Source organism: Punctularia strigosozonata (assembly GCF_000264995.1).
Source record: "Punctularia strigosozonata HHB-11173 SS5 unplaced genomic scaffold PUNSTscaffold_6, whole genome shotgun sequence".
Taxonomy (NCBI): Eukaryota; Fungi; Basidiomycota; class Agaricomycetes; order Corticiales; family Punctulariaceae; genus Punctularia; species Punctularia strigosozonata.
Window position 1 is genome coordinate 874,859 of NW_006767438.1, and position 22,632 is coordinate 897,490.

Below are 22,632 nucleotides of genomic sequence, written 5' to 3' on the forward strand. Positions count from 1 at the left end.
CAGTATCATCTTGTGGACGATTAAGTGATGAAGATGCTGTGAGGATTAAGGCAATCCTCCCTGCAATGATATTGCTCTAAAGCACCGTCAGTAACTGATAATGTATAGGGAATGTAATTCACCTCAGTTTGAGCAGCAAAAACCCATGAAATAGTGGGTTCGTGCTAGAGGCCGTGCTTACGGCGGCGGCAGTCGACTGGGTGGTGAACGTGGTGGAGTGGGCCCTCATCCAGCTATTGATCGGGATCGCGGCAGCGGGCTCAAGTTCTGTGCCTTCTATGAAGGCCGGGAGACCCATTTGTGCACCTAGGACAGAGCTGGTGTCAGGGTCGTCAAGCGCTGAAGTATACCGTAAGAACATTGCTACATGAGGGGGAAAGCGGCGGAGGCTTACTGAATCCGGCGTCGTCGCGCTTCTTCCTGTGCAGCGCGGGTCCTCGGGTGGGGACACTTGCGGAGGATGCGAATGATGGAGTGGAGGACGCAGAGGTAAGCCCGAGGAGTGCGGCGACGTCCTGCGTCGGCACAACAATGGGCGAAAGCGGCATAGCAGCGGCGGAAGAGATTGCGACGGAGGCGAGAAGCATCGAGCTTGTGGAAGTAAGGCGCATGACGGTTGCTGCTGCTGCTGGAGTGGTGATATGTTTGGGTGAGTCCGAGGGAGAACTGGAAATAATTCTATCATCTGAAGTGTACCGACTTATATAGACTCATGGTAGACAGGGGCCTTCACACTGCTAGACGATCGACGGATGAGAGGCGGATGGAGGCGCGGAGGCGGAAGGCGGGATGACGGGTTCGGGCGGAAAGGGGGTAACACAATCTCCGTCGCCGAGGCAGAGCCCCGTAGCTCAATGAGCGTAGACCAGCCGCAGTTAGAGACCGTGCTAGAAACACCATAGAGAAGAATATCGACAACAGTCAACCGATGAGGAGGTCGGGTGTTGCCGAAGGAGCAATCAACGCTACTGTATTTCTTGCCGCGTTCCCCGAGGACCACTTCGAAGTTCGCCTCGCCACAAACATTGTCTTGTCAGCTACCTCTCAAACAGCAATGTTCTCGGTGCATCCACCATGAATTATGCACCACCGCCGTCTATGGCGGATAATAAGAGACGCGGATGTCTTCATCAGGCCACTTTGCGGCTATGAGAAACTGGGGAAAGACCGCACTGAATCACTTAGGTGTGTCGTCGTACTAATGCATACTTGTATCCACATCAACAGCTCCTTATTATATTTCCGGAGCATCGGAGGAGTCTCGGCCCCGTTTGATCCCTTTGTTCGCCGCGTAGCCGCGCCATCGCTCACCCATGCATCTGTCTCCCTTTGTCTGTGGACTTTCAGGACTTCCATGCGGCAGATATGGATTGTGCGACCACAGGCCCGCATGACGGCTGTCCGCTTTGCATTGAGCGATGGGAATGCGCGCCACGAAAGGGTGGTCCGTCAGTCGACAACGCTGCAAGACCGGGAAGGTTGAGTGTGACGAACAACTCGCTCTGGCCGATTCCACCTATCGAGGAATGCGAGGGAACTCAAGGCCACTACGCTGGTGCGCAGGAACAAAGCTATCAACGGCCACTTGCTCGACCGCTCCTATCAGGTGGCCCAACATGTATATAAGGCGACGGATGGGAACCGCTCAGAGCCTCACCTCGCACCGGCGTTATCATCTCTCTCCAGGTATCGACTACTTCAATCGATAGTCCCCTGCATCTCCCGTATCAAGAAACAGCAATGAATCCCACTCCTCAGTCCGGTAAAGGCAGAGCGTCGGACGCACAAAAAGCTGCACGGACGCTGCCCGTACAAGGCAATACGACGCCGAAGAAGGCCAACGTCTCCCATGATGATACCGCACGGTATAGCATCCATTTTTCTGCTTTTTGCCTCTTTGCTGACCCGTCCGCCCTGTAGGCTCGTAACGTCGGGGAAGGGAACGACGCGCGGTTCCATCAGCGACAGGCCCAGCCCCTCGAAGGACAACAGGATGCATCCCTACGCACTTCTGGCGCACCAGCACCAGAAACTGCAAGAGGACTTTGCTAAAAACCTCCGCACACCAGGTCGACACGAAGCCGCTGAACGATGGGCCAACTTCTGCGCGGAGGATCATTCAAATTTGAATGCACGCCCCGACGTCATTGTTATACGTCGGGACGGAGCCCCTCCCACTATCATGCCATGGAACGAGGAACTAGCGAACGCAGCGGCGGCTTCCTCCAGCAACTCCCATACGAAACGTTCTGGCGATTCGGATAACCGGGCTGCGAAATCTACTGCTTCCTCCCGGACCGGCGGAGAGTCTCGCACCCAGGACAGGTCGCGCCCTGTGTAAGATGACCAGCTTCCAGCTACCACAACCGCTACAAGCGTGGAAGACTCCGGCTTCGTTTTCACGGCCTAGAGAGTTCAATTCCCTCGAAATCACCATTTAATTTCCCCAATTATATGCTCGACTAACGTAGTGCATGTACTCATTTCTTTGCTAATACTATGGCTTCGTGCCGGAAGTATTCCGTCGAGTTTTCCTGGGCTTCGGTGTTTTCGGATATAGCCGGACCGGTTGCCGAACAGAAACGCGCTCTGCTTGCAACTCGGTCTTCTCTAGTCTCGAAACCAGACGCTCTACCGGTACGACCACCTAAACGCAAACGAGCATCGAGTACCGTAGGTCGTATCCAAGAGTTATTCTTAGTAGACTTTGACAAAATATGTCGAATGTCACTCACAGTCAAGTCTTGTCACGTCAATGCCAGCTCGTTTGGTTCAGGTGGTCTACCGCTAGAACCATCCCACTTGACATTGATGTGACAAGACGTGCCGTTGACATTCGATTTCGTCATCGCTCGTCACCACAGAACGGCTGGTTTCGAGACTAGGTCTTCTCTTCTCTCAGAGTATGCACACCCATTGCACAGCTACTAAGGACCCTGGCACCCCTATACCGCACATCAGGCGCAAGGATAAGCGTTGTATCAAAGCTATACCCTGGTTGCTCTCATATATCTTCCGTGCGAAACCCGGTTCCGCGCCCACGCCCGCGTCAGAGCTAGCTCGAATACACCGCTCCGTCCTCCATCACACCCTATCTAGAGCTTGCAGAACAATATGGCCAAGTCCGGCATGCCTGATCCGTCTGGTTTCGGTTCTGGTTCCTGTTCTACCTCCGTCGATGCCCATGTCCAGGTCGCAGAGCAACTGATCGCAGAGCTGGATACTATGGCTCGAAGCACTCATATCGATGAACTACGCACCGCGATCAAGGATATGCAAGACATGGTTCTTGCAGCAAGAGTGCGTGTCTGGCCGAACCATGCCAAGTGCCTTACTCCGTCTCCAGACATTTATCGCTTTTCCAGGACGCGGCGAATCGCGCTAGCCAATGCCGCAAAGTTTGCATGCGGTGGTACGAGTTAATCAAGGCTGCGGTGATGTCGTGTCCTCCGGAGCCAAATCAAGAAATCATGGATTGTATCGCTCGTATCCACAAGTACGTTCTCTGATCTTGGCCGCATTCTCATTATACACGCTGACGCCCAGAATACGTGACCAGGGAGCTGCAGCAATCCCGGACAGATCTATGCAAGGTTGCAAGTCGTGAACCTAGCACAGGCCTAAGCTTGAGGCGGCTCACGAACTCAACCTCTGACGAATTCCTCATGTCTCGGACGGAGGAAAGGGTGGACTACTCGATCAAGCTCGCCCAGGTACGGTGTCCGACAGTTTCTTCGGTATCAGTATCTCATCTTACCCCTGCAGAAAGCCGAACTGTTCCCTCCAGAGTATTCGATGCCCGTTCCCAAGCTGGAACCCTGGAACTACCACCTCTCGAAAAACCCCGACCTTCTGATGCGATCCGCACTATGGTGGTTTGGGTAAAGCAGCGATTCCCTTCCCAGTCCACGAACGAACACCGTCATCACTTTACTGCTCCATCAATTTGCCGGCAGTGTGTCCTTATTTCCTAACCTTATCGCGGTTTATCCTTCGCGTGTGTTGCCACACACCCAAGCTAATCTCGAAGACTCATCAACATTGCTGGAATCTCACGCGTTCGTGATCTCGCTTAGACACTCCGGATGACATGTATCAACGACGTTGTATTGACGAGGGGCACTGACAGATTCATCATCACACACTGTACAGTGTAAACAAGCTCGCGTGGTCTAATTATATACCTGACTTGACTTTGTCACTTCTCTCTCTCGGTGAGAGCGCACCCCAGGTAGGTAGGTAGGTAGGTATATTTCCGGCGCGGTCCCAATAGCGCACGCCAATACGCGCGGCTTGGCGCACACAGTGCATCCACGGTTCCCGTGAGCTGTATAACAGCCGACACACCTCTTCAGCACCCAGCTACTTCAAAGCTATCAAGGATCGTGGCATTCCTACATTGCCCATCAACCCGAGCATGGGATAGCATTGCGTCAAAGCTATATCCTGTTTGCTCTCATATATCCGATGTTCTACTCCCGAGTCCACACACACGCCTGCTCTATATCGTCACACGCACACACACAAGAAAGACTTGACGAGGGCTCACACATACCCTCATCCAGAATCTGTTTGACAACATGGCGAACTCCGATATATCTGAACTGTCTGGTTCTGGTTCTGGCTTCAACAATTTCGCCGATGCGTTTGTTGAGGTCGCAGAGCAACTGATCGCAGAGCTCCATACTATGGCTCGAAGCACCAACGTTGACGAACTACGCGCGGTGATAAAGGATATGCAAGATATGGTACTTGCAGTAAAAGTCCGTCGTCGATCGGACCTTGCCATATCCAGTCATTCACCATTCACGCAGGATGCGACAAATTGCGCCAGCCGATGCCGCAAAGTCTGCATGCGCTGGTATGAATTGGTCAAGGCTGCGGTTAAGTCATGTCCCTCGGAGCCAAGCCAAGAAACCACGGACTGCATCGCTCGTCTCCACAAGTACGTCCACGATTCTCGCCCCACACCTATCATATATATATACCGACTAGCGAGAATACGTGAGCAGGGAGCTGCAACAATCAGGAACGGACATATGCAAGGTTGCAACGCGCCAACCTAGTACAGGGTTGAGCCTCAGGCGTCTCACGAACTCGACCTCGAATGAGTTTCTGTTGTCCCGCTCGGAGGAAAGGGTGGATTACTCGATTAAGCTCGCGCAGGTAAGGCACCAGTTAGTATTGATTGATCTTCGCTCTCCGGGATCACTCTGTTACTGCAGAAAGCGGGAATTATTCCTACGGAGTATACTATCCCTGACATTAAGCTAGAACCCTGGAACTACCACATCTCACAGAATCAACTGCTGATGGGATCTGCAACAATGTGGTTCGGGTAAAGCAGTTCGCCTCCCACTTTAGGGACGAGTCATCGCTCCACTGCTCGAGCGTCTTGAAAAATGTCCTCACATCCTGACCCTCCCCAAATTTTCCCGTTGTACATGTTGTGCTGCATACCCACTCTCGAACGCACTCATGAAATCTCGCGCGTTCGTGATCTCGCTTCAGGCGCCACGGAAATCGTGTATCAATAATGGATTGACGGGGAGCACTGACAGACTCATGATAATACACTGCACAACGTACACAAGCTCGCAGGGTCCGATTCGATACCTATACAAACAAGCGCCTGGATTCACGTCCTGACTTGACCTCGTCAACCTCCGCAAACAGCCAATTCAGAATTGCTGCCAAGCGAATACCTCCCATGGCGAGCAGGTGTTCGACAACATACTCCTTGGCAATGACACCGGCGTATTCGGGTGTGTCGAGCTCCAACCAGGGATAGGGCTTGCGCGGTCCCCCCACGAAGTGGCCATCCTCGTCGAACTGCGCCAGCTCCTCCTCTACAGATGAAGCGTGATGATGATCCTCAGGAGAGGTCGTATCCAGCAAGGGGTTAGCGAGGTACGGCGGCTCGTCCAGGGCCTTCGGCCAGACGATCTCGCAATTCAGTTTGTGGATTGGCGCGGCCCAGTGATAGGGACAGACGTTCGCATCGTCGGTCTCGTCACCCGGAGAAGACGTGCGAGAGCCCATAATGCCGTAGGCCCCGAACAGAGCGTGTTTCAGTTGCGACATCAGCGACGCAAGGAACCGGGAGGTTCCGGACTCTGCGTGAGTGATCCCAAGAGGGACGGACGCGGGGCAGGTGAGCCACTCTTCCACCTCATCGTGCCAGCGCCCGCCTTCGAGGAGGCCTTCGAACATCACACGTCTGATGTAAGGGTCGTAGATCGTCCCTCGAAGGGCGGCTTCGATTTGAGGAGACGGGAGTGGCCGAGTGTAGTTCCCGGGGATGGTACGGAGTGCCTTCGCGATCAATAAGCCATCCCACACCGAGTGAAGATCTATCAAGTCGTTTAGAGAGTCGAAGCGGGGTCATAAATATGACTTACTGCTTAACCTGCCATCGAAGAGAACCTTGTCGCTATTTCCACCCCGGTCGCGTCCAGTAAGGTGGAGAGGCATGTGCATATCGCCGACGAAGTGCACGAGGAATTTAAGCGCTTCTGCTGCCAAAGCGTCTCCGTCCTCCATATCCGCCGTAGCGCCATCGGCATAGTTCACGAGGATACCAGTGACGTTTCTGATGGCGCCCAACACGTTACCACCGCGCCGCCCAGCCCAGCCTTTCTCGCCGGGGAATTCGCACCGACTCGAAGGCCAGTCATCCTTGGCGCCGATGTAGTGCAGTGACGCGGACCAGCGGAAGCCGGGGGTGTTGCGGACGCGGTCTGCCCACGTCGCAATGCGCGCAAGGTGGCAGTTTCGGTTGTCGCCTTCGGGATCGAGGATCCAGCATAACGTCGGTAGCACGGAGGGATGCAAATGAATCTGAGCTATCGTAGCAACAATTTCATGGCCTGGGTACAGCTTCAGATGGCTCAGTACGTGATGAGGATTCGTGGTTTGCTCACCAGCTGCTCCCCATGCACCAACTGTGGGCAGGGCAGTCCAAGCAGCGATGACTCCTGCAATCCGAGCGACGTATCGTAGCCTCATAATTTCGCGTAGAGAGACAGCCTCAATCGAAGCTCCTTATATGCCAGGACCCCAGATAATAGCGGAGGATGTCGGATACGGATGCACTGATTTTTGGGCCTTTTGAGGCGCCACGTCGGATACACGTATGGGGACTGTGCACTGATCGGTGGTCGGGCCGGAGCACTAGGTCGAATACGCGGTGCACTGGTGGAACGGTGCAAAGCTCGAGGTCGGATACGAGACACCTGTGGCGGTGCACACCTTTTCGCCGGCCCGATGGTGGCTCTCTGTCCTTTGTGTCCTCGATGTGGACGCGCTAGACGTACATCACTTATATATCCCGTGTACCCGGTTCAATGAATCCAAGTGCGGCCGTTACCCCAACATGTTGGCCTCAAGTTTGTCCTCCGAGTCGAAAAACATCAACAGCTGGATAGAAAACAATCGCAAGTACCCAGGATGCCCCTGATTTTGTGTCTAGAGGTTCCTTCCTTCATCCAATCACTCCTTCCATCCCATAACCTACTTATCGCCGACCTCCTGGCCTTGGATCTCCCCGGGCTCAATGACACCGATTTGTGCATATGCCAAGCTCTTCCATCATATCCTCTCTGCTGCCTAGTGCTGTCGAGCGCGAGCCATGGGATGGCATCTTGCGGTTGTCGGCGACATTCGTGACGAAGGACTGGAAATTGATAGCGGTGGAGGCGGCGAAAGTGGTTGAGGCGGTCCGGCATTTACAACAGACCCGACGGCCAACGAGCAAAGACGACGACGAAGGTGATATCAGCAAGTAGTTACATAGTTTGCGTACTATAGAACGTACTGCTGCCAGCACTCCGTGTAACCTGAGGTCGGATACTGGTGCACGGCAAATGACCCTGCTCAGCTTGAGGTCGGATACGCGTGCACTGAAAGTTACCATATATGGATGTGGCCTGTGCACTGAAAAACGGCCTGTATCGGGTGGTTTTGTATCCGACCTCCCCTTCTACTTTCTAGGGTCCTTATATGCCTCGCGCGTTTCCAGGTGACACCGGCGGGTACAAGAGGGCTCCAAAGGGACAAAAGGACAATCAAGAACTGCTAAAGAAGGCGAAGGAGCGCGAGTCAGTACATCACGTGCTCACTCCTTTCAACACACCGGTCACCAGAGCGCACTCGTCTGTTTTCGACGTTCTCGGCAATCACAAGCATTAAGTTTCATCGGAACACCGACCTGGCTAATGCACGATGATCATTGCCTGACATACGCATTGTATTAACGACCGCACTACCTCAGGGACCAACCATCCGGCAGGTTGAATAGTTGGCCAAAATGGCTGCTTCTGCTGTGCACACGAGGCGAAAAGGCGGGGCAAAGCTTGATCATAAATACTATGCTGTCCCTCCAAGACCACGCACCGGCCTCACACCAGCACTATCATGGTCTTCAGAATACAGTACCGACGTCCGAATCATCATTCCCCGCCTACTGCCAGCGAGATCCGGCAGGTAGCTCGCGTCACTGTGGATATCTTCGCTTCGCATAACATCCCATGCTGCCTCTTCGGCGGCGCCGCGTGTGCGTTGTATGGTACCACGAGAACTCCAGGGGTAACACCGTTCAGATCAAGTCAAAACCGGGAAACATACGCTGACAGCCTGCCTTCAGGACGTCGATCTCGTAGTTTTCACCAAATCGCACACGCAAGAAGAGCTTAAGCGACTCTTGGAGAGCAAGAACTCGAGCTTCTACACCGTCGCAGCCAAGACGCCCGGGGCGACCTATCGCGTGCTGTGGTACCGCATCCCCGGCACGACGACCTTCGGCGGTCTCCCCAAACTCTGCAAAGTCGATATCCTCGTTCCGCCCACCCTCAACATCCCTTGGGTCCCGCCGGAGCGTATCGAGCGCATCGACGGGATCCCGGTGATGCCCATCCTCCCTTTACTGCTATTGAAGTTGCAGGGATGGGAGGATCACACCGAAGCCCACCAGACTCACCTCCGATTGAAGCAGACGGACGATGTGAGGGATATCAAAGAACTCAGGCGCATTGCCGCACGGAGGGGCATAGATTTGCAGACTACGAAGCCTGAGAGTTGGATGTCCTCGGCGCTCTTGGACCAAGCACGTGTCAGGCTTGGGAAGGTTGAAGCAGCGGAGACCGCCCTGGATAGTTTGAGCAGCATCTTCAACAATTCACTGACATTCTGAGGCTCAGCTCCGTAGCTACAGTATGTCAAACTTCTTGTATTCCGACCGTCCTACCCGCGACACACTACCAATACATACAACCATATATACCCTAACAAAAATTGATACATGTCCTGCTCGATGCTCACCGCGAGTCGAGGCTACACCCCCGCGAGACCATTCAACCCCACGGTAGTTTACACCATATACAGCCCAGCTGACCATATTTTCTTGGCTTGATCCCCGTGAGCATCAGGTCGAGGACGTCGATGAAGAACCTATGGTTCAGAAGTGGGCGACAGGGACGCTCTTGAGCGACGTTGCCAGTTAGGCAAGAGTCGTTCCCTCGGGAGCTGTCACGAGTGGGGACCTCGACGACCTTCTTGAACTTGACGGTAAAGGAATGAGAGAGGGGCCGTGTTGAGCTCAACACGTCTCCCGGGTCACGATGGCGGTCCGGATGGAGTCCAAGAGGATGTCGTTGTAATCTCCTCCAGCTTCCCACATGGCGAAGCCTAGAAGACCCTGCTCCGCAATGAATTGCCCCTTGGCGTCGAACGAGCGCGCGTCGTCGTACGATACTTGCACCCAGGACGCAGGCGAGTAGATGTACGGCTGCAACCCAACCCATCAATACGACGCAGATTGGAAGAAATCGTGAACCGGACGCACCGTCTGCGAGCAGTTATCGAACGTATACAACATTCCCTCCGCCGCCGTCCCGTTTCCATCCAACAGTCCGCCGGTGATCAACCCCCAAAAGTCCCATATTCCATCGACGGGTATACTCCCCCCGCACTGGTCCTCCCCGCCATCGTTCCCGTCCCACCCGTTACTATCCCCGCTCCCCATCTGGCTCGCCACGTCCTTGTCGAACGTCGGGCATCGCACGACGCCCTCCCCGGCGGACTTGGCCTGGGTGAGCTCGGCCGAGGTCGGTGTGACATTGTAGGACCGTCCGTAGGACGCGACGCCGAGCACGATCTGCTCCGCGGGGAACTGGGCACGCGTCCAGGCTGCGAGCGCGGAGACGGCCGAGCCTTGGCCGTCGGTGGTGCAGGTGTCGTTCAGCGGGGCGTTCGGACCGGGGCCGGCGTCGAGCCAGGTGCCCCAGACGTCGTAGTTCATGATTTCTGTGCGCATTGAGAGAGGGGGTACGTCAGCGCCATTGCAACGAGTGGAAGAACGGAAGAGTCCGAACGCTCACCGATGTAGTCCAGCACCTCGGCGAACTTCGATACATCGTCCATCGGGCTACCGTCCGACCCAGCGAAGGGCGTGAGGGAGACAGCGGCGCTGACGGTCATGTTGGCCGCCAACGGCGCCGTGCGCAGGAGGCGGAGCGTCGTGAGGAAGTTGCTCGCATCCGAGGACGAGACGGTGTTATCGCCTTCTCCTTGGCGGCCGGGGTACTGTGACATTATTATCAGCTTCGAAATTCGACACGGAGAAGGAAAGGACGAGGATTGCACTGGATATGGAGGATGGAACGCCATAAAAGGAGAGTGGATCCCCCCGAAAAGGGAAGGTTGCGCCATGGGGCGAAATGCCCGAAATAGCAACAAGTGAAACGCAATGAGGAAGTAGAAACCCGAGATTAAGGCTGGAGTATGCCAGCACCGGGGATCGGATGCTCATATCCGGGACAGGAAACCCATATGGTGCAACAAAATGGAAGAAAGAAGAAAGACACATGTAACGTACCTCCCAGTCGAAGTCAACGCCGTCCAGGTCGTACTCAGAGACGATCTCCAGAAGCTCTTGCACGAAGCGCGTCCGGTTCTGCGCGGAACCCATCGCGGTCGAGAAGAACTGTGATCCGCCCCAGCCGCCGAGGGATAGAATCGCTTTTACGCCCTGTGGAAGTAGAAAAGGGAGATAAGGTGACTTTGTGAGGGCGGAGAACCACGGAGGAGAGGACAGAACGTACACTCTTATGCGCTTCGGATACGAACGTTGGTAACAGCTTCGCGTCTGAGTCAGCGAGCGATAGCGGATCCCATGAGTTATCCGTCGTCGTTCTATAACCGCCGTCAGCTCATCGCTCGTCCACGAATAGCGAGGAAGGAGACTTACGCAAACGAGTACGTGACGTGCGTGTACTTGTCCCAGCTGACCTTGTCCGGCGGAAACTCGTCCGCGTGCCAGCCCGCATACCACGTCGAAAACACGCGGTCCTCCGCGCACACCCCGCCTCCTCCACTCCCGCTCCCCCCTCCATCTCCCCCACCCGACCCCGTTCCTCCACCTCCCGATCCGCCCCCTCCTGAGCCACCGCCACCGCCACCCGACCCCGAGGGCGAGGTCCCGCCGCCAGTCGAGAATACGGCCTGCGGAGATTTGAGGTTACAATACGCTCGAGCGTCGACCGACCCGAGCCGTCCACACAGGAGGAACAGGACCAGGGACGAAGGGAGCAGAAAGGAAGTCGTAGCGTGCATCGTGGCTTGATCCGTTGGTTTAGACTTCGTGTGTGGTAATACAGCACTGAAGCGCTCGGTAAAGGTGAACGTGAACGTGTAGGCGCGCGCTTGCGTCAAAAAGTCAAAACGTAAGGAAACGCTTGCCGCGCAGTAAGCGAGGATTGGCGACAGTAGAAGCGTATGGTAGTCCTGAAGGGACGGGGTGGGATGGGCTCGGGCGAGAAAGCAGAAAGCGAGGCAGAAACGGGATTGCCGCGAGGAAGAGGCGAGGGCTTTATGTACCGCAAGCCCACTGAGATGAAAGAACTCGGCGAGTATCAGATGGACGAGATGAAAGGGCTAGGTAAGCGCGTGACGGGGGCGTCTTGGGAGATGGGGGAACGTGCAAAGAGGCAGCCCTTGGAGTCGAGGATGGATTTGCGGCGTCTTCCTTGGAGCGAGCTTCTTCCGGAACATGCCTTGACGGGGTACGTTCCCCGGTGCGAGTTCATTGAACTCCATTGTTCCGAGGAACCGTCGAAGGGAGCTCGTCCGGTGTGACGACTCTCGAAGATAGGTTGGGTTGGCAATTCGCGTACTCATATCGCGTTCATTTCTCTGGTTGCTCCAGCAAAGTACTGGCGTGAACGTTGCGCAGCGGGTATATCGAGTAGCCCCCAATCCAATTCCCCATCAGCGCGGCGTAAATGAGCAATGAGGCAGCCACGTGCACGTGTCTAGTGCTGCTTGGCCAGATCGTGGGTAAACTGCTTCGTCATATATTCCGGTCTCGACTTCCGTGTTGGCCGGCTTGTCATCCAACGCCTACGAGCCCCTACCATCGCAATACTTGCACACGATCTATGGCCTGTGACTTGGAGCCCATACAGGGTGCTCTATACACTGCCCGAAAGCCTCGTCATTCAATATCGGCGCTGCAGACATCACCATCTGATTCACCCCACAGCCATGAACGCTCATGAACCCCTGGTTTGATCAGACTGGAGACCACCATTTCTTAGGCCGTTTGCATTCTCAAGCTGCGCATAATGTTCTCTCACCCTGGCTCCGGATGCATGAACCTCGACGGGATCTGTTGGCCGTTGAGTGGGAGGCTCCGTTCGACGTCGGAGTGCGCCCATGAATATGCTGCCTTCCATCAGATGCATACGGCGCGGCACTAGTGTTTGCTCAATGGCTCTATTACTGTCCCCGATCTCACCTCGGTCTCCTCACCACGATGTCCACCAGCAAGTATGACCTCATTACTGTACTCGCCATTGTGCTACTGCAGTACGTGAAGACGATCAACTGTTTCAACTATCATCATCCCTGATCTTCTAGCTTTTCGGGATAGCATCAGCCTAGCACTCTCGATCCCCTTACCTCCAGGTGATCCCGTCGATATATCTGGTGGATGTAATCCGTGAGCGCTCTGCACAAGGTTTATGTCTCCAGAGGAGAAGCTGATAAGGTCGCGGGTAGCGGGAGAAGAGGCTCTGGAGACCTCTTCGCGATCCGCGGGTGCCCACCACCACCTTGACGGTGCTGTCGTGCAGACGTTACCAGGACCAGAAGAATATGAGAAAATAGAGCACATAGAGTTGCGATCCACCTTCCCTTGAGAACATTCTCGATGTTGATATAATATGCTGCGTATCATGCCGCTTTACATGATACATCCACCGGACCTGACGAGATCTGAAGGAGGAACAGCTCCGAACAGACCCCTCATTTCGTTCAGCGCTGCACACGGACGAAGCAAACGCACCAGGCTGGCGCCAAAAGGAGATAGCGCCCATCCCATGGTAACGGGCTATGCATGCGAGCGCCTCATTACGATAATGTCTCTTACTCGATCTTGAATCCATCGCCACGACACGAACAGACGTCCCACGCGCCGAGGTTTCGTCCGCTGATATGGACACAGCCATCCTACTGCCACACAACAGCGGCCCATTCGCACGCGTGTCACAACGGTGCCAACCCTGGTAGTGAGAGTCATGCACCGGCTACCGGAGCTCATCTAGAAATTCGCATGCTCGTTTAAGAAGTGCGGATCCGCTCGGGATGCTCGCTCCAGACTCCCTCCATTGCCGTCCTATGCCGCTCTCGACCATCATGGTCACCTTCCGTTCCTTCCCTGCGTTGGCGCTGGCCATCGCATTGATCCAGTGAGTACAAGTTCAGCCCTTGCTCGTTGCATGCAGATGCCAATTATGCGCTAGAGCTGTGCTTGCCGTGGCAAGCCCAATACCTGGATTCGGAGGTTCTTGCAACCCGTGAGCCGGCCCAGGTGCGGTGTCGAATATGACTTACGATGCGCTGCTTTTCAGAGGCGATGTCAAACGAACGGATCACGGACATCTGGGAATGCGGGGTTGTGCACCACCTCCATGACCGCACAGCGGTTTCAAGTCCATGACACCGTGTTCTATCACCATTGCTTCTCATCGTTCGTCGGCCCGGTGTTGGCACCAAAGAATGCGGAGCAGTCACTTACCACACGCTTCCGTGCTCATCTGGCTTGTTTGAGTGTAACACGCAGAGGGGAAATCTATCGTTACATGGCATATATTGCCAGTGCCATTCTTTGAAATACAGTTACTCCATAGCACCGACGATATACGCGTTGTTTCAGCCGTGTCGGGCTCACTCACAGCACCGAGTGCACTCATCCATTCTACCCATTCAACCCGGAGAAACACCCCCTCGCGGAATATCCAGTGCAACTTTCGTTGAACTGGTATGACGCCCTGAACGCCGGCGAGAATATGCGGAATACTCATCTCCTCACATCGTCAGGACTACGAGTCTACGGGGGCGGTGATAACTCCTTTTATCCGTGATCGGACTCGGAGGGCTTTTTTCTTGCTCTGCACCGCCTTCGGCCTTCGAGTTCACTCTATCATCTTGAAACCTTCCATCCGGGTAAACGAGTACGACCGTCTATGCCGATCTCCCAACGGTTTCCCCGACGCCGTGCTGCATACAAGCAAGCTGCGACGAGTTGGCCGCTTCAAGTGTCTGCATAGGATCACCGGCGGGCCCGGGTTGAAACCGTCAACACCTGGCACATCTCTGCGGTCGTAGCTACCTCGGTAGAATGCGACGTATAGCATGTCCATACATCGGATGCTATCTTCCGCAATGGGTGTGGCACACTGCTTGCTCCGCTCCTGGGCATCGTATACGCTAGTGATGTACCGAAGCGTAAGTATAAGACTATCGGTGCGGACAAGGACGTCAATCACAAAGTCTCCCATCCTCAAACAAGCACAATGTTCAGGTCGCACTACTACGTAGCTCTTTCTCTTGCCCTCATCTTTCTCCAGTACGTCATTCTTTTCGTATTCTGTTGCCATCCGCGCTCACACACTGTGCTCGCTAGACTAATTGGACTCGAAGCCGCCGCGCTCGCTATCCCTAAACATTCGCACCACGGCCCGCTCAGAAACGTGCTATGCAACTCGTGAGCTTCTTGATATTTGTCCCCCGGATACTACGCTTCATGCTAACATGATTGTTCGTACAGCGGTAGAGCTATTTTCGAAGGGGTCTCGGTCACCGATCCGGGAGAGCTCAATGCTCGCGGATGCGTCGCACCACCGTAAACCAAACGTACTTACAGCCATGCAAAGTCGGACGTGATGTTCCAAGGAACAGCATTCAGAACCACATCCAGGCTTCTTTCACGGACCAATATTTATAACAATAACGTTATTAAATAGCTCAAGCATACCCTCTAGTAATAATTATAATATACTAGTTTCATATACAAACTGTCGATGCATCTGATACTTTCCTTTGGGAAATCAAAACTGCGAGATCCCGGACGTGTATATGGAACACAGCTTGCGTGGCACTCACTGATCTGGCTCGGGACCGCCGAGATGACGCATTGCTGGAACTAGCACCAATTGTATTGGAGTCGAGATTGGTGAGTCGTCCGAAGGCTACGCGGGCTCAGTTCATCCATTCATTCCCGCACGCCTTTGCCGACAGCGCTCAGCACAGCTGTCTGGGAACCTGGCTGGAGTTTCTGAGCAACAGCGACGCTGCCTCCACGTCCGAGCTTTATTCATCAGCGCAAGCTACGGACACAAACCATTGACAATACCTATCATCTCCATACGTGTCGGGTCTTGTTATTCAGCGAGGGCGACACGCCGATGGAATGCACTGCCCGCTGAGATACCACAGTATGCGTTTGCTAAGGTATAAAGCAACCGCACACCCGATGTTGTTCAGTCATCCGACCATCCACACAACCACTAACCAACCCTGATATCTTTCGGACGTGTTCATACCGTCTAGTCATATGCTCTTGATTGCCCTAATCACGCCGTCTCTCATATTGTCAGTGTTGCAATTCGCGGCTAATATATTAGACCTCGCTCATGTGCTGATTGATATACAGGAGCACACTGACGGTGTCCATCCCACTTCGGCGCTCTGATGCTGACATTGGTTCTGATGACGCGCCTTGTAACTCGTAAGTCGCCTTCATATTTTATCGGGCCATGCTGGTGCTCTAACCTTTTGACCATTTATCGTGACTTCAGAGGCAGATTGGCTCGGGATTACAGTACCACCGTAGTAAATACCTCACCAGTAACAGAAGGATGCATAGCACCTCCGAAGAGGGGCTCTTTGGCGGCTTGAGGAATAGACAAATCTGTGTGCAGTTTGATGTTATGATATGCTAGTCGTACATACAAGTCGCGTATACGCATTATACCTTTCCATGATTGAACCTCAGATTGCAAATCAGTCGATATGCATTTGAAACACAGCTTACTCATTCATCGTCCATTAATGGTGGGAGTTGTGTCTGTGAACATCACTGGGGACTGGGATGGAGGCGATTTATGTGGGAACTAATGTGGAGAATCCCTTCTCCTACGTGAACGCGCGCTCAATTTTTTTCCAGCGTAAGATTGTTAAGAGCGCTCGTCGCTTCCTCTTTGAAACGCTGTCTGACGTTGTTCGGCAGCCGCGGTGCGACCTTCTTATTGGACCACAACTATTGATCGCAGCCAACGGGTCCAAGCCAGGAATAGTACCTACCGTCCACATGTACATATGTCGGGACAGCGTGGGTATCTTGTCTTGTGTGTTGGAATATGAGAATTCAGTGCGCGTTCAGTGCTCACTATTATCTGATCGCTGTACACGTATATCTACTCGCGTTCGCATCCGATGTAGCCTCACGCGCTTGCCCAGCAATCTTACCCCTCGTATTGCAGACGGGTCAAGCGCGCTCCGCGCCCGACATGCCGCCCGACATTTAACATTGTGTTCGTGCTCTGCGAAGTCAATCGCGATATGCATATGCAACGACGCTGCCGCTGGTGGGGTCATAGTCGTGAGACTACTTCAGAGTTCCAATCTCACCGGCTAGGCGAATAATGTTGCAGGGAATGTGATTTCATATCTACAGGTTGTGCGACACCATGCCAATCATACACGTGTGAGTTATATCTTCTCAAGGACCTCCGCTCTTAAAAAATATGACGGCAGACGCCAACGCCATTGCCGTATCATGACTTCTGACACTGATTTTTGTGAGCTTTCCAATGATTCTTCTGGCACGAAGCATCGCAGTCTGTAGTAGGCCAGTGAGAAAGTCATCACGATATGTACATTGGTGATTTGCTGTGCTCACAACTGGTGTTACCACATCCGCCGCATTTTTTGAGCGCGGCGCTCGGATTTCCGCAGTAACTGCATCGATATAGTGACACCGAGTTGGTCGTCACCCTGCGAGGCGGTTCGCAAGGTTCGTGCACATGTGAGTGCGTGTCATCGTCGTCGCCCTCGTCGTCGACTTGTAGTTCGTTGAGCCACGACGCCAAGTCATTTGTCGCCTTTTCCGGATCAATGCTCTCCCGTTCGCGCGCGCCGGCATCCTTCTCCGAGACCTCGTCAAAGTGCCCCACGACTTCACCCCACTCCTTTTGGGCCGCAACATAGTCTTTGACCACCGTGGTGCGCGTGAGGCGCAACTGGGTGTTGAACAGCGGAGCCCCCAGGAACATAGCCACGTCCTCGCTGACACGCAGTTTATCGAATGCATCCTACCGATCCATTAGTTTGGTTTTAGGAGGCGCGGATATCACACTTACCCTCAAGTCTCCCAGGTCCGGGTTCACCTCCTTTCCCTTTATTGCGAGCGTCAGGACGATATACCAGTTGATCACGGTCTTCATGTTCCTTGCATCCGGCGGCGCTTCCGTCATATACACTTTGGCGTCCTCCCATGCGCTCATGAGGAAGGCGATCCCTTCCTCCCACTTGTGGCCATGTATGTGCGACTCCAAGAGCGCCGTGATCCCGAGATCGCCGGCGTGTTCGACGCTCCTATTTAGAAGTGCGGTTTTGACGAACGGCGTCAACCCCTTCTTGCAGCGCAGGCCCTTCTTAGCGTAGCGGAGGCCGACTTCGTGATCCGCGGTGAGGCTGACCACATAGTAGAAGTAAGCCACGTCCGGATTGCGGAGGATGGCGGTATGAGCTTTCGGAATCGCGTCGTGGACGCGTTGCCGCATGACGAGGAACTTGAGTTCGAGGATGTCCGCCATATACGCCTCGTCTGCCTTTCCCTTCTCCTTGATGACCTTGGCGGCGTGAGGCTTCAGGCGGAAGCGCGATGAGACGAGGCCGCGAGCGGAAGTGGCTAGTACATACCAAAGCTTCGGACCATAAGGTGAACGGAAGACCGACGCTTCCATCCTTCTCCCATTCGCCGGTGCTGGCATTCTGAGCTTCGAATCTCCCCTCAGCGACCGAGAACTCTGTCCGGGTGATGAATTCTGCCTAAGGATCGCGCACTGATGAGCGGATGTCGCACCGAATACAGAGTGATCATACCAGTGTCTTTCCGAGGTTGTAGAAGTCGTGAGTTTGAACGACGTTGATCATAGTGCGTTGAAACTCGTTCATGGTCTTGAGCATCACGAACACATCGCACCTCATCGGCCCGTAGTCCATCATCGCATCGTTGACGTGCGGAGGCCATTTGCCGGAGGACACAGCAGCCATGATCTTCTGAGGATCGTACTGGGTCCGATCATACTCATTCTTCTTGGCATGAAGGCGGAGCAGAGCTCCAAGGACCGAAGCTCTGATACTAAGATCGTCGCTCCGAAGGAACGCGACGAGGAACTTCGTAGCGGAGGGGTTCTTATCGTATTCCTGACGACAAAGATACATTCAAGATGAAGAGGGTTGCCGCACTATCGGTCTCACCTCCGGGCAGTTGTACGTGGCGCTTTCTACGAGGTGCAGCGCGTGACCGATCAGATATGCCGAGCCTCCGGGTTTCTTCGCGGATTCGAGCATGGTTTGTATTGTTTCAGTCAGATTGAAGTCTTTGAGCGCTTTAAGATCGGGCGACTTGTCTCCGTCATAGATCACGGCCGAGACGGCATGGCCGATGACCACGACGCTCAATTCTTGAGTCGTGTAGTCATCCGGCCGATCCTTCATGAGTTTGAGGAGTTTTCGTGTATAGCAGGCAATCTGAACTCGCGCGTCGACACCCGCATGATGGGTCATGGTCGCCAGCGACCGCAAGGCGAGATGCTAGTTCTGAGATATCGGCACTGCGGGTATTGGCCTAGTAATGACAACCCGACTAACCCGGCACGTTTCGGAGTCGAGGAGAGGCACGAGCTTGGACAGTACACCTAGAACATGTCAAGACGCGGAGCCGTAGACAAACTGGTATCAGAACGCAAGGCACGCACCTTTCTTGAACAGTTTGTCGCGAAGAAGAGCATCTGTGCACATCTTCGCAAAGATCCCAATGATACCGCCCATCACCATCTCGTTCTCTTGCTCCTGGAACATCTTGTATGCCGCATCTAGACGTTCGTATACCGAGTCGAAACGGGCGTGGATCTGCTTCAACCCCTTTCTCTTCGTCAATGTCGGGATCTCCAAGTACTCGCACAGAAGCGAGACAACGTCCTCCCAGTTCTCGCCAGCGTCGTCAATTTTTTGGGAGAACGCTTCCTGCGTCGCCGAGTTCGGAAAGGCTTTCGCTACTGGCTGGGACTGTGGCTTGTGAGATCGGCCTTGCTGACGCTTATGTTGATTTTTGTTCTTGGGAGCCATATTGATATATAGCCAAGGGTGAGCGCCAAAGTCCGACCCCAGTAGTGATCGCTATCAGGAGCCTAGCCGAAGTCCAGAAGACATACGATGGTAAACCGAAGAAACTGTGAAAATTCGACTCGCGTGAATGATATGACGTCAACAAACTGAACGCACTTCAGTCACTACCAAGGACAAAAGTGTACGGGAAATCATAGATCTCGAGCTGGTTTCGCGTTGTGGCTCGACTGCAGCCCCAAAGTAGGTATTCAGCGACCACAGTGCATGCGATCAAGGAAACAGGCGACGGCACTAGCGGGAGCGGTTGAGATATCGGGGGGACAAAACTTTGTTTCCGAGCCGCTCTCTTCGTGCGAGGACTCGAGCTCCATCTGGACGACCACTTCATCCGAAGATGTACACCATCCTGATCTCGTCCAATGGTTTTGAAATAGTCGATCGAAGTCTTCCAAACCCATAACGGCTTTATGCAACACGACGATCTTCGTTGTGTTAGCGGGGCAGGCGCAATGGCTCAAACAAGCGTAGGAATGGGCACACGCTATGTGAGGTTGGAAACTTAAGCTGCTGGTGATGCATATATTGATCGACAAAACGATTACATAGTTCACCGCAGAATCCAAACATTGCAGCGGAGGCGTAGGCGAACGCCGAAATCTGATCAGGCACTACGAACCGACCGTGGATGAGCGGCTTACGGTGCTGAATCGTACAGCAGCCCACGTGCTGTACACGACTTCTGTTCGATAAGCTTTAGTGGTGCGGGAATCTGGGACGCGCCGGGAAGGCCATTCTAGTAAGTACCACGTATCGCTAGAGCATCCGCAGGACTCACCGCTCGAACCCTTGCATTCCTTGGCGTGTCGAGGTCCCAGTACCACCGCGCCTTCACTTTCGAGCTCAGCTGGAGTTCGTGCTTAAGGATCCGGATGACCTCAATTTCGTCCTCCATAGTAAGTTCCTCGCGGTACACGTCGAAATTCGTATACAGCGCGATCATTGAGCTATAGCCAAAATGAAGCGGAACGGCATAGTGGAGAGATGTGCCACACGCGTCCATGAGGCTGTAAGTGATGAGCTCTGTGCAGGCATATACGTCCATGTTCGAGGCGTCTTTGGTTATAAATCCCTTGCCGATAGCATAGGCTCGCAGTCGACTGAACGGTACTCCAACTCCGTAGTGGAATAGCGGACAGTCCCCGGGCTTCACATCTTTGCTGACCATCCAGTCCGGAAGTCGCAAGAACGACCTGCGATGCTCTCGGACGAAGTCATAGTATTCCTTCTATACTCGCATGATGGTCAGGGCAAGACAAAAAACCACGAGAGATCAAATACCGGGTAGAGGGGATCGTTCTCGGACGGGTTCATTGCTGGGATCAGGTGCGCGAGAAGAGGTTGTGTCTCAAGTTCAAAAGGGATCTCACGTGTGCGTACAAGTCGCGACGTGAAAAGCCCACGCACCTCGTCAGACTCACAGCCTGACCGCAACTCTGTCTACACCTTCCGTCTGCAATTGTCTTCCTTGAACACGATGGCGGTTGCTGGAGATGCTGAAAGAATATGCAATGTAACCTTGTCTGTTATCTTTGCGAGAAGCACCAGTCATTCAACACGAAAAGTAGGCAACCTACCTCCAGTTTGCGGTCAAGCATCGGAGGGCCCTCATGCGCATTCCGCCTTGGATGTGCCGCAAGGGACTTCGCCAGAACGAGTGCCCGATGTTTCACTACGGTGTTGGCATTCCCGTCGAGCGGCTCAAAGCATACGGCATCAGGCATGGGTTTATCCCCCGCGACGAGGCACATATTTCCTTGGTTGTCATCAGCTCCCTGGACCTGATAGTCAAGGATATCGCGAAACGCTGCAACGCCAACCTGTATCGTGCTAAGGTCGCTCACTATAGCTATACCAATGCGGTGGCCCTCTACACGAACTTCGGCAAGTACTTGGACCATCGTTCGGAAGAGGAGGATGAGAGGGTCATCAGCTTCATCAAGGCCGAGCTTGAGCTCCCATCCGATTGTCGAGCCCTTTGGTACTGGGATACTCGTACTCCAAGAACAGTGACTGAAGAGACGGTGAGCTCTGAATTCCGTGCGAAAACCCTCGTTGATCTTGAACGTCTCTATTATAGGTCTCGATTCCCAAGGCCATCGAATTACGCATGCAGCGCTTGAAACTAGAAAACGGAGAACAAACCATGGAGTTTGAGTCCGTAGACGAGGAGATCATACAAAGGTACGCGTCCTTGGCACTTGGACCACCCCAAACCACCCGGGCATAGCTCTGGCAAGATCTCAGGCTCGCGTTCCTCGTATTTCGCCGTCTTCAGTGCTCTGTTCTGTCTGCTATCGACGATCGTGTTCCGTCTTCGCTCTCCTAATCATCCTTATGTATCAATGTGTTTCGATGCTACCGTGATACCAGTGAACCATGAATTGTGCTCACCGAACGCTGGCTAGTTAACGAAAGAACGGATAAAAGTAGTCGAATATTGAACGCTGTGTCGAAGGTCTAGGTTCGGATCTCCAGATCCAATCGGTGCAAAGCACTGATGATACCCCTCGCATCGCGAAGGCGCCCGGTGCGCCCACATGGTCTTTCTTATCATATTCTTGGCCTCCGGCCCGCCGTCGCTCACTTAAGCATCGCGTTCGCAAATCCGTCGCTTCACCTGCTCGTTATCCCTACGCAGTGTGAAGCGTACGTTGATTCATTCTCTCGTTAAGTTAATTGTTGCTCATTGTACCTCAGTAACTGTACTGCGTACATTCTAGGTACATGAATTGACCTGCTCGTTATCCCTACGCAGTGTGAAGCTAACTGTACTGCGTACATTCTAGCTCTTGCTTCCGCTCTGTCACTCGCCGCTCCGAAGCCTCGTTGAGAGGTTATGAGCCCTGCCTCGACCTCATCTTCCGCGTACGAACCTTTCTG

The 22,632-nt window shown here is 53.9% G+C and overlaps 10 protein-coding genes across 10 annotated transcripts; 6 read left to right on the forward strand and 4 right to left on the reverse strand.

Annotated features, from left to right (window-relative positions):
- Positions 1-118: 118 nt before the first annotated feature.
- On the reverse strand, positions 119-611 carry PUNSTDRAFT_134173 (uncharacterized protein; the record flags this gene model as incomplete). The annotated part of the gene is made up of 2 exons (XM_007383634.1): positions 119-339; positions 395-611. 2 exons carry the CDS (start codon positions 609-611, stop codon positions 119-121), a joined length of 438 nt encoding a protein of 145 aa, XP_007383696.1.
- A 1,129-nt stretch (positions 612-1,740) lies between these two features.
- On the forward strand, positions 1,741-2,341 carry PUNSTDRAFT_44478 (uncharacterized protein; the record flags this gene model as incomplete). Its single annotated transcript, XM_007383635.1, has 2 exons — positions 1,741-1,865; positions 1,921-2,341. 2 exons carry the CDS (start codon positions 1,741-1,743, stop codon positions 2,339-2,341), a joined length of 546 nt encoding a protein of 181 aa, XP_007383697.1.
- A 641-nt stretch (positions 2,342-2,982) lies between these two features.
- Positions 2,983-3,885, forward strand: PUNSTDRAFT_143638 (uncharacterized protein; the record flags this gene model as incomplete). The annotated part of the gene is made up of 4 exons (XM_007383636.1): positions 2,983-3,300; positions 3,366-3,496; positions 3,560-3,713; positions 3,766-3,885. Exons 1-4 carry the CDS (start codon positions 3,115-3,117, stop codon positions 3,883-3,885), a joined length of 591 nt encoding a protein of 196 aa, XP_007383698.1. The 5' UTR covers positions 2,983-3,114.
- A 1,652-nt stretch (positions 3,886-5,537) lies between these two features.
- Positions 5,538-7,283, reverse strand: PUNSTDRAFT_143639 (phospholipase C/P1 nuclease). The gene is made up of 3 exons (XM_007383637.1): positions 6,924-7,283; positions 6,402-6,869; positions 5,538-6,353 (listed from the first exon to the last, which is right to left on the reverse strand). The coding sequence occupies exons 1-3, from the start codon at positions 7,006-7,008 to the stop codon at positions 5,617-5,619; spliced, it is 1,290 nt and encodes a 429-aa protein (XP_007383699.1). The 5' UTR covers positions 7,009-7,283; the 3' UTR covers positions 5,538-5,616.
- A 1,132-nt stretch (positions 7,284-8,415) lies between these two features.
- PUNSTDRAFT_68008 (uncharacterized protein) lies at positions 8,416-9,190 on the forward strand (the record flags this gene model as incomplete). Its single annotated transcript, XM_007383638.1, has 2 exons — positions 8,416-8,586; positions 8,645-9,190. The coding sequence occupies 2 exons, from the start codon at positions 8,416-8,418 to the stop codon at positions 9,188-9,190; spliced, it is 717 nt and encodes a 238-aa protein (XP_007383700.1).
- A 24-nt stretch (positions 9,191-9,214) lies between these two features.
- Positions 9,215-11,904, reverse strand: PUNSTDRAFT_87093 (glycoside hydrolase). The gene is made up of 6 exons (XM_007383639.1): positions 11,246-11,904; positions 11,100-11,190; positions 10,874-11,026; positions 10,377-10,581; positions 9,842-10,302; positions 9,215-9,784 (listed from the first exon to the last, which is right to left on the reverse strand). The coding sequence occupies exons 1-6, from the start codon at positions 11,608-11,610 to the stop codon at positions 9,596-9,598; spliced, it is 1,464 nt and encodes a 487-aa protein (XP_007383701.1). The 5' UTR covers positions 11,611-11,904; the 3' UTR covers positions 9,215-9,595.
- A 537-nt stretch (positions 11,905-12,441) lies between these two features.
- Positions 12,442-14,486, forward strand: PUNSTDRAFT_120472 (uncharacterized protein). Its single transcript, XM_007383640.1, has 6 exons — positions 12,442-12,864; positions 12,929-12,997; positions 13,057-13,745; positions 13,800-13,853; positions 13,908-14,317; positions 14,377-14,486. The coding sequence occupies exon 3, from the start codon at positions 13,394-13,396 to the stop codon at positions 13,619-13,621; it is 228 nt and encodes a 75-aa protein (XP_007383702.1). The 5' UTR covers positions 12,442-12,864; positions 12,929-12,997; positions 13,057-13,393; the 3' UTR covers positions 13,622-13,745; positions 13,800-13,853; positions 13,908-14,317; positions 14,377-14,486.
- A 366-nt stretch (positions 14,487-14,852) lies between these two features.
- Positions 14,853-15,185, forward strand: PUNSTDRAFT_134179 (uncharacterized protein; the record flags this gene model as incomplete). The annotated part of the gene is made up of 3 exons (XM_007383641.1): positions 14,853-14,905; positions 14,963-15,043; positions 15,107-15,185. The coding sequence occupies 3 exons, from the start codon at positions 14,853-14,855 to the stop codon at positions 15,183-15,185; spliced, it is 213 nt and encodes a 70-aa protein (XP_007383703.1).
- A 1,799-nt stretch (positions 15,186-16,984) lies between these two features.
- On the reverse strand, positions 16,985-19,719 carry PUNSTDRAFT_143642 (uncharacterized protein). The gene is made up of 8 exons (XM_007383642.1): positions 19,323-19,719; positions 19,216-19,262; positions 18,823-19,158; positions 18,445-18,768; positions 18,262-18,390; positions 17,700-18,206; positions 17,240-17,651; positions 16,985-17,179 (listed from the first exon to the last, which is right to left on the reverse strand). The coding sequence occupies exons 1-8, from the start codon at positions 19,690-19,692 to the stop codon at positions 17,115-17,117; spliced, it is 2,190 nt and encodes a 729-aa protein (XP_007383704.1). The 5' UTR covers positions 19,693-19,719; the 3' UTR covers positions 16,985-17,114.
- Positions 19,720-21,359: 1,640 nt separating this feature from the next.
- On the forward strand, positions 21,360-22,078 carry PUNSTDRAFT_134181 (uncharacterized protein; the record flags this gene model as incomplete). The annotated part of the gene is made up of 3 exons (XM_007383643.1): positions 21,360-21,773; positions 21,830-21,933; positions 21,997-22,078. The coding sequence occupies 3 exons, from the start codon at positions 21,360-21,362 to the stop codon at positions 22,076-22,078; spliced, it is 600 nt and encodes a 199-aa protein (XP_007383705.1).
- Positions 22,079-22,632: the final 554 nt, after the last annotated feature.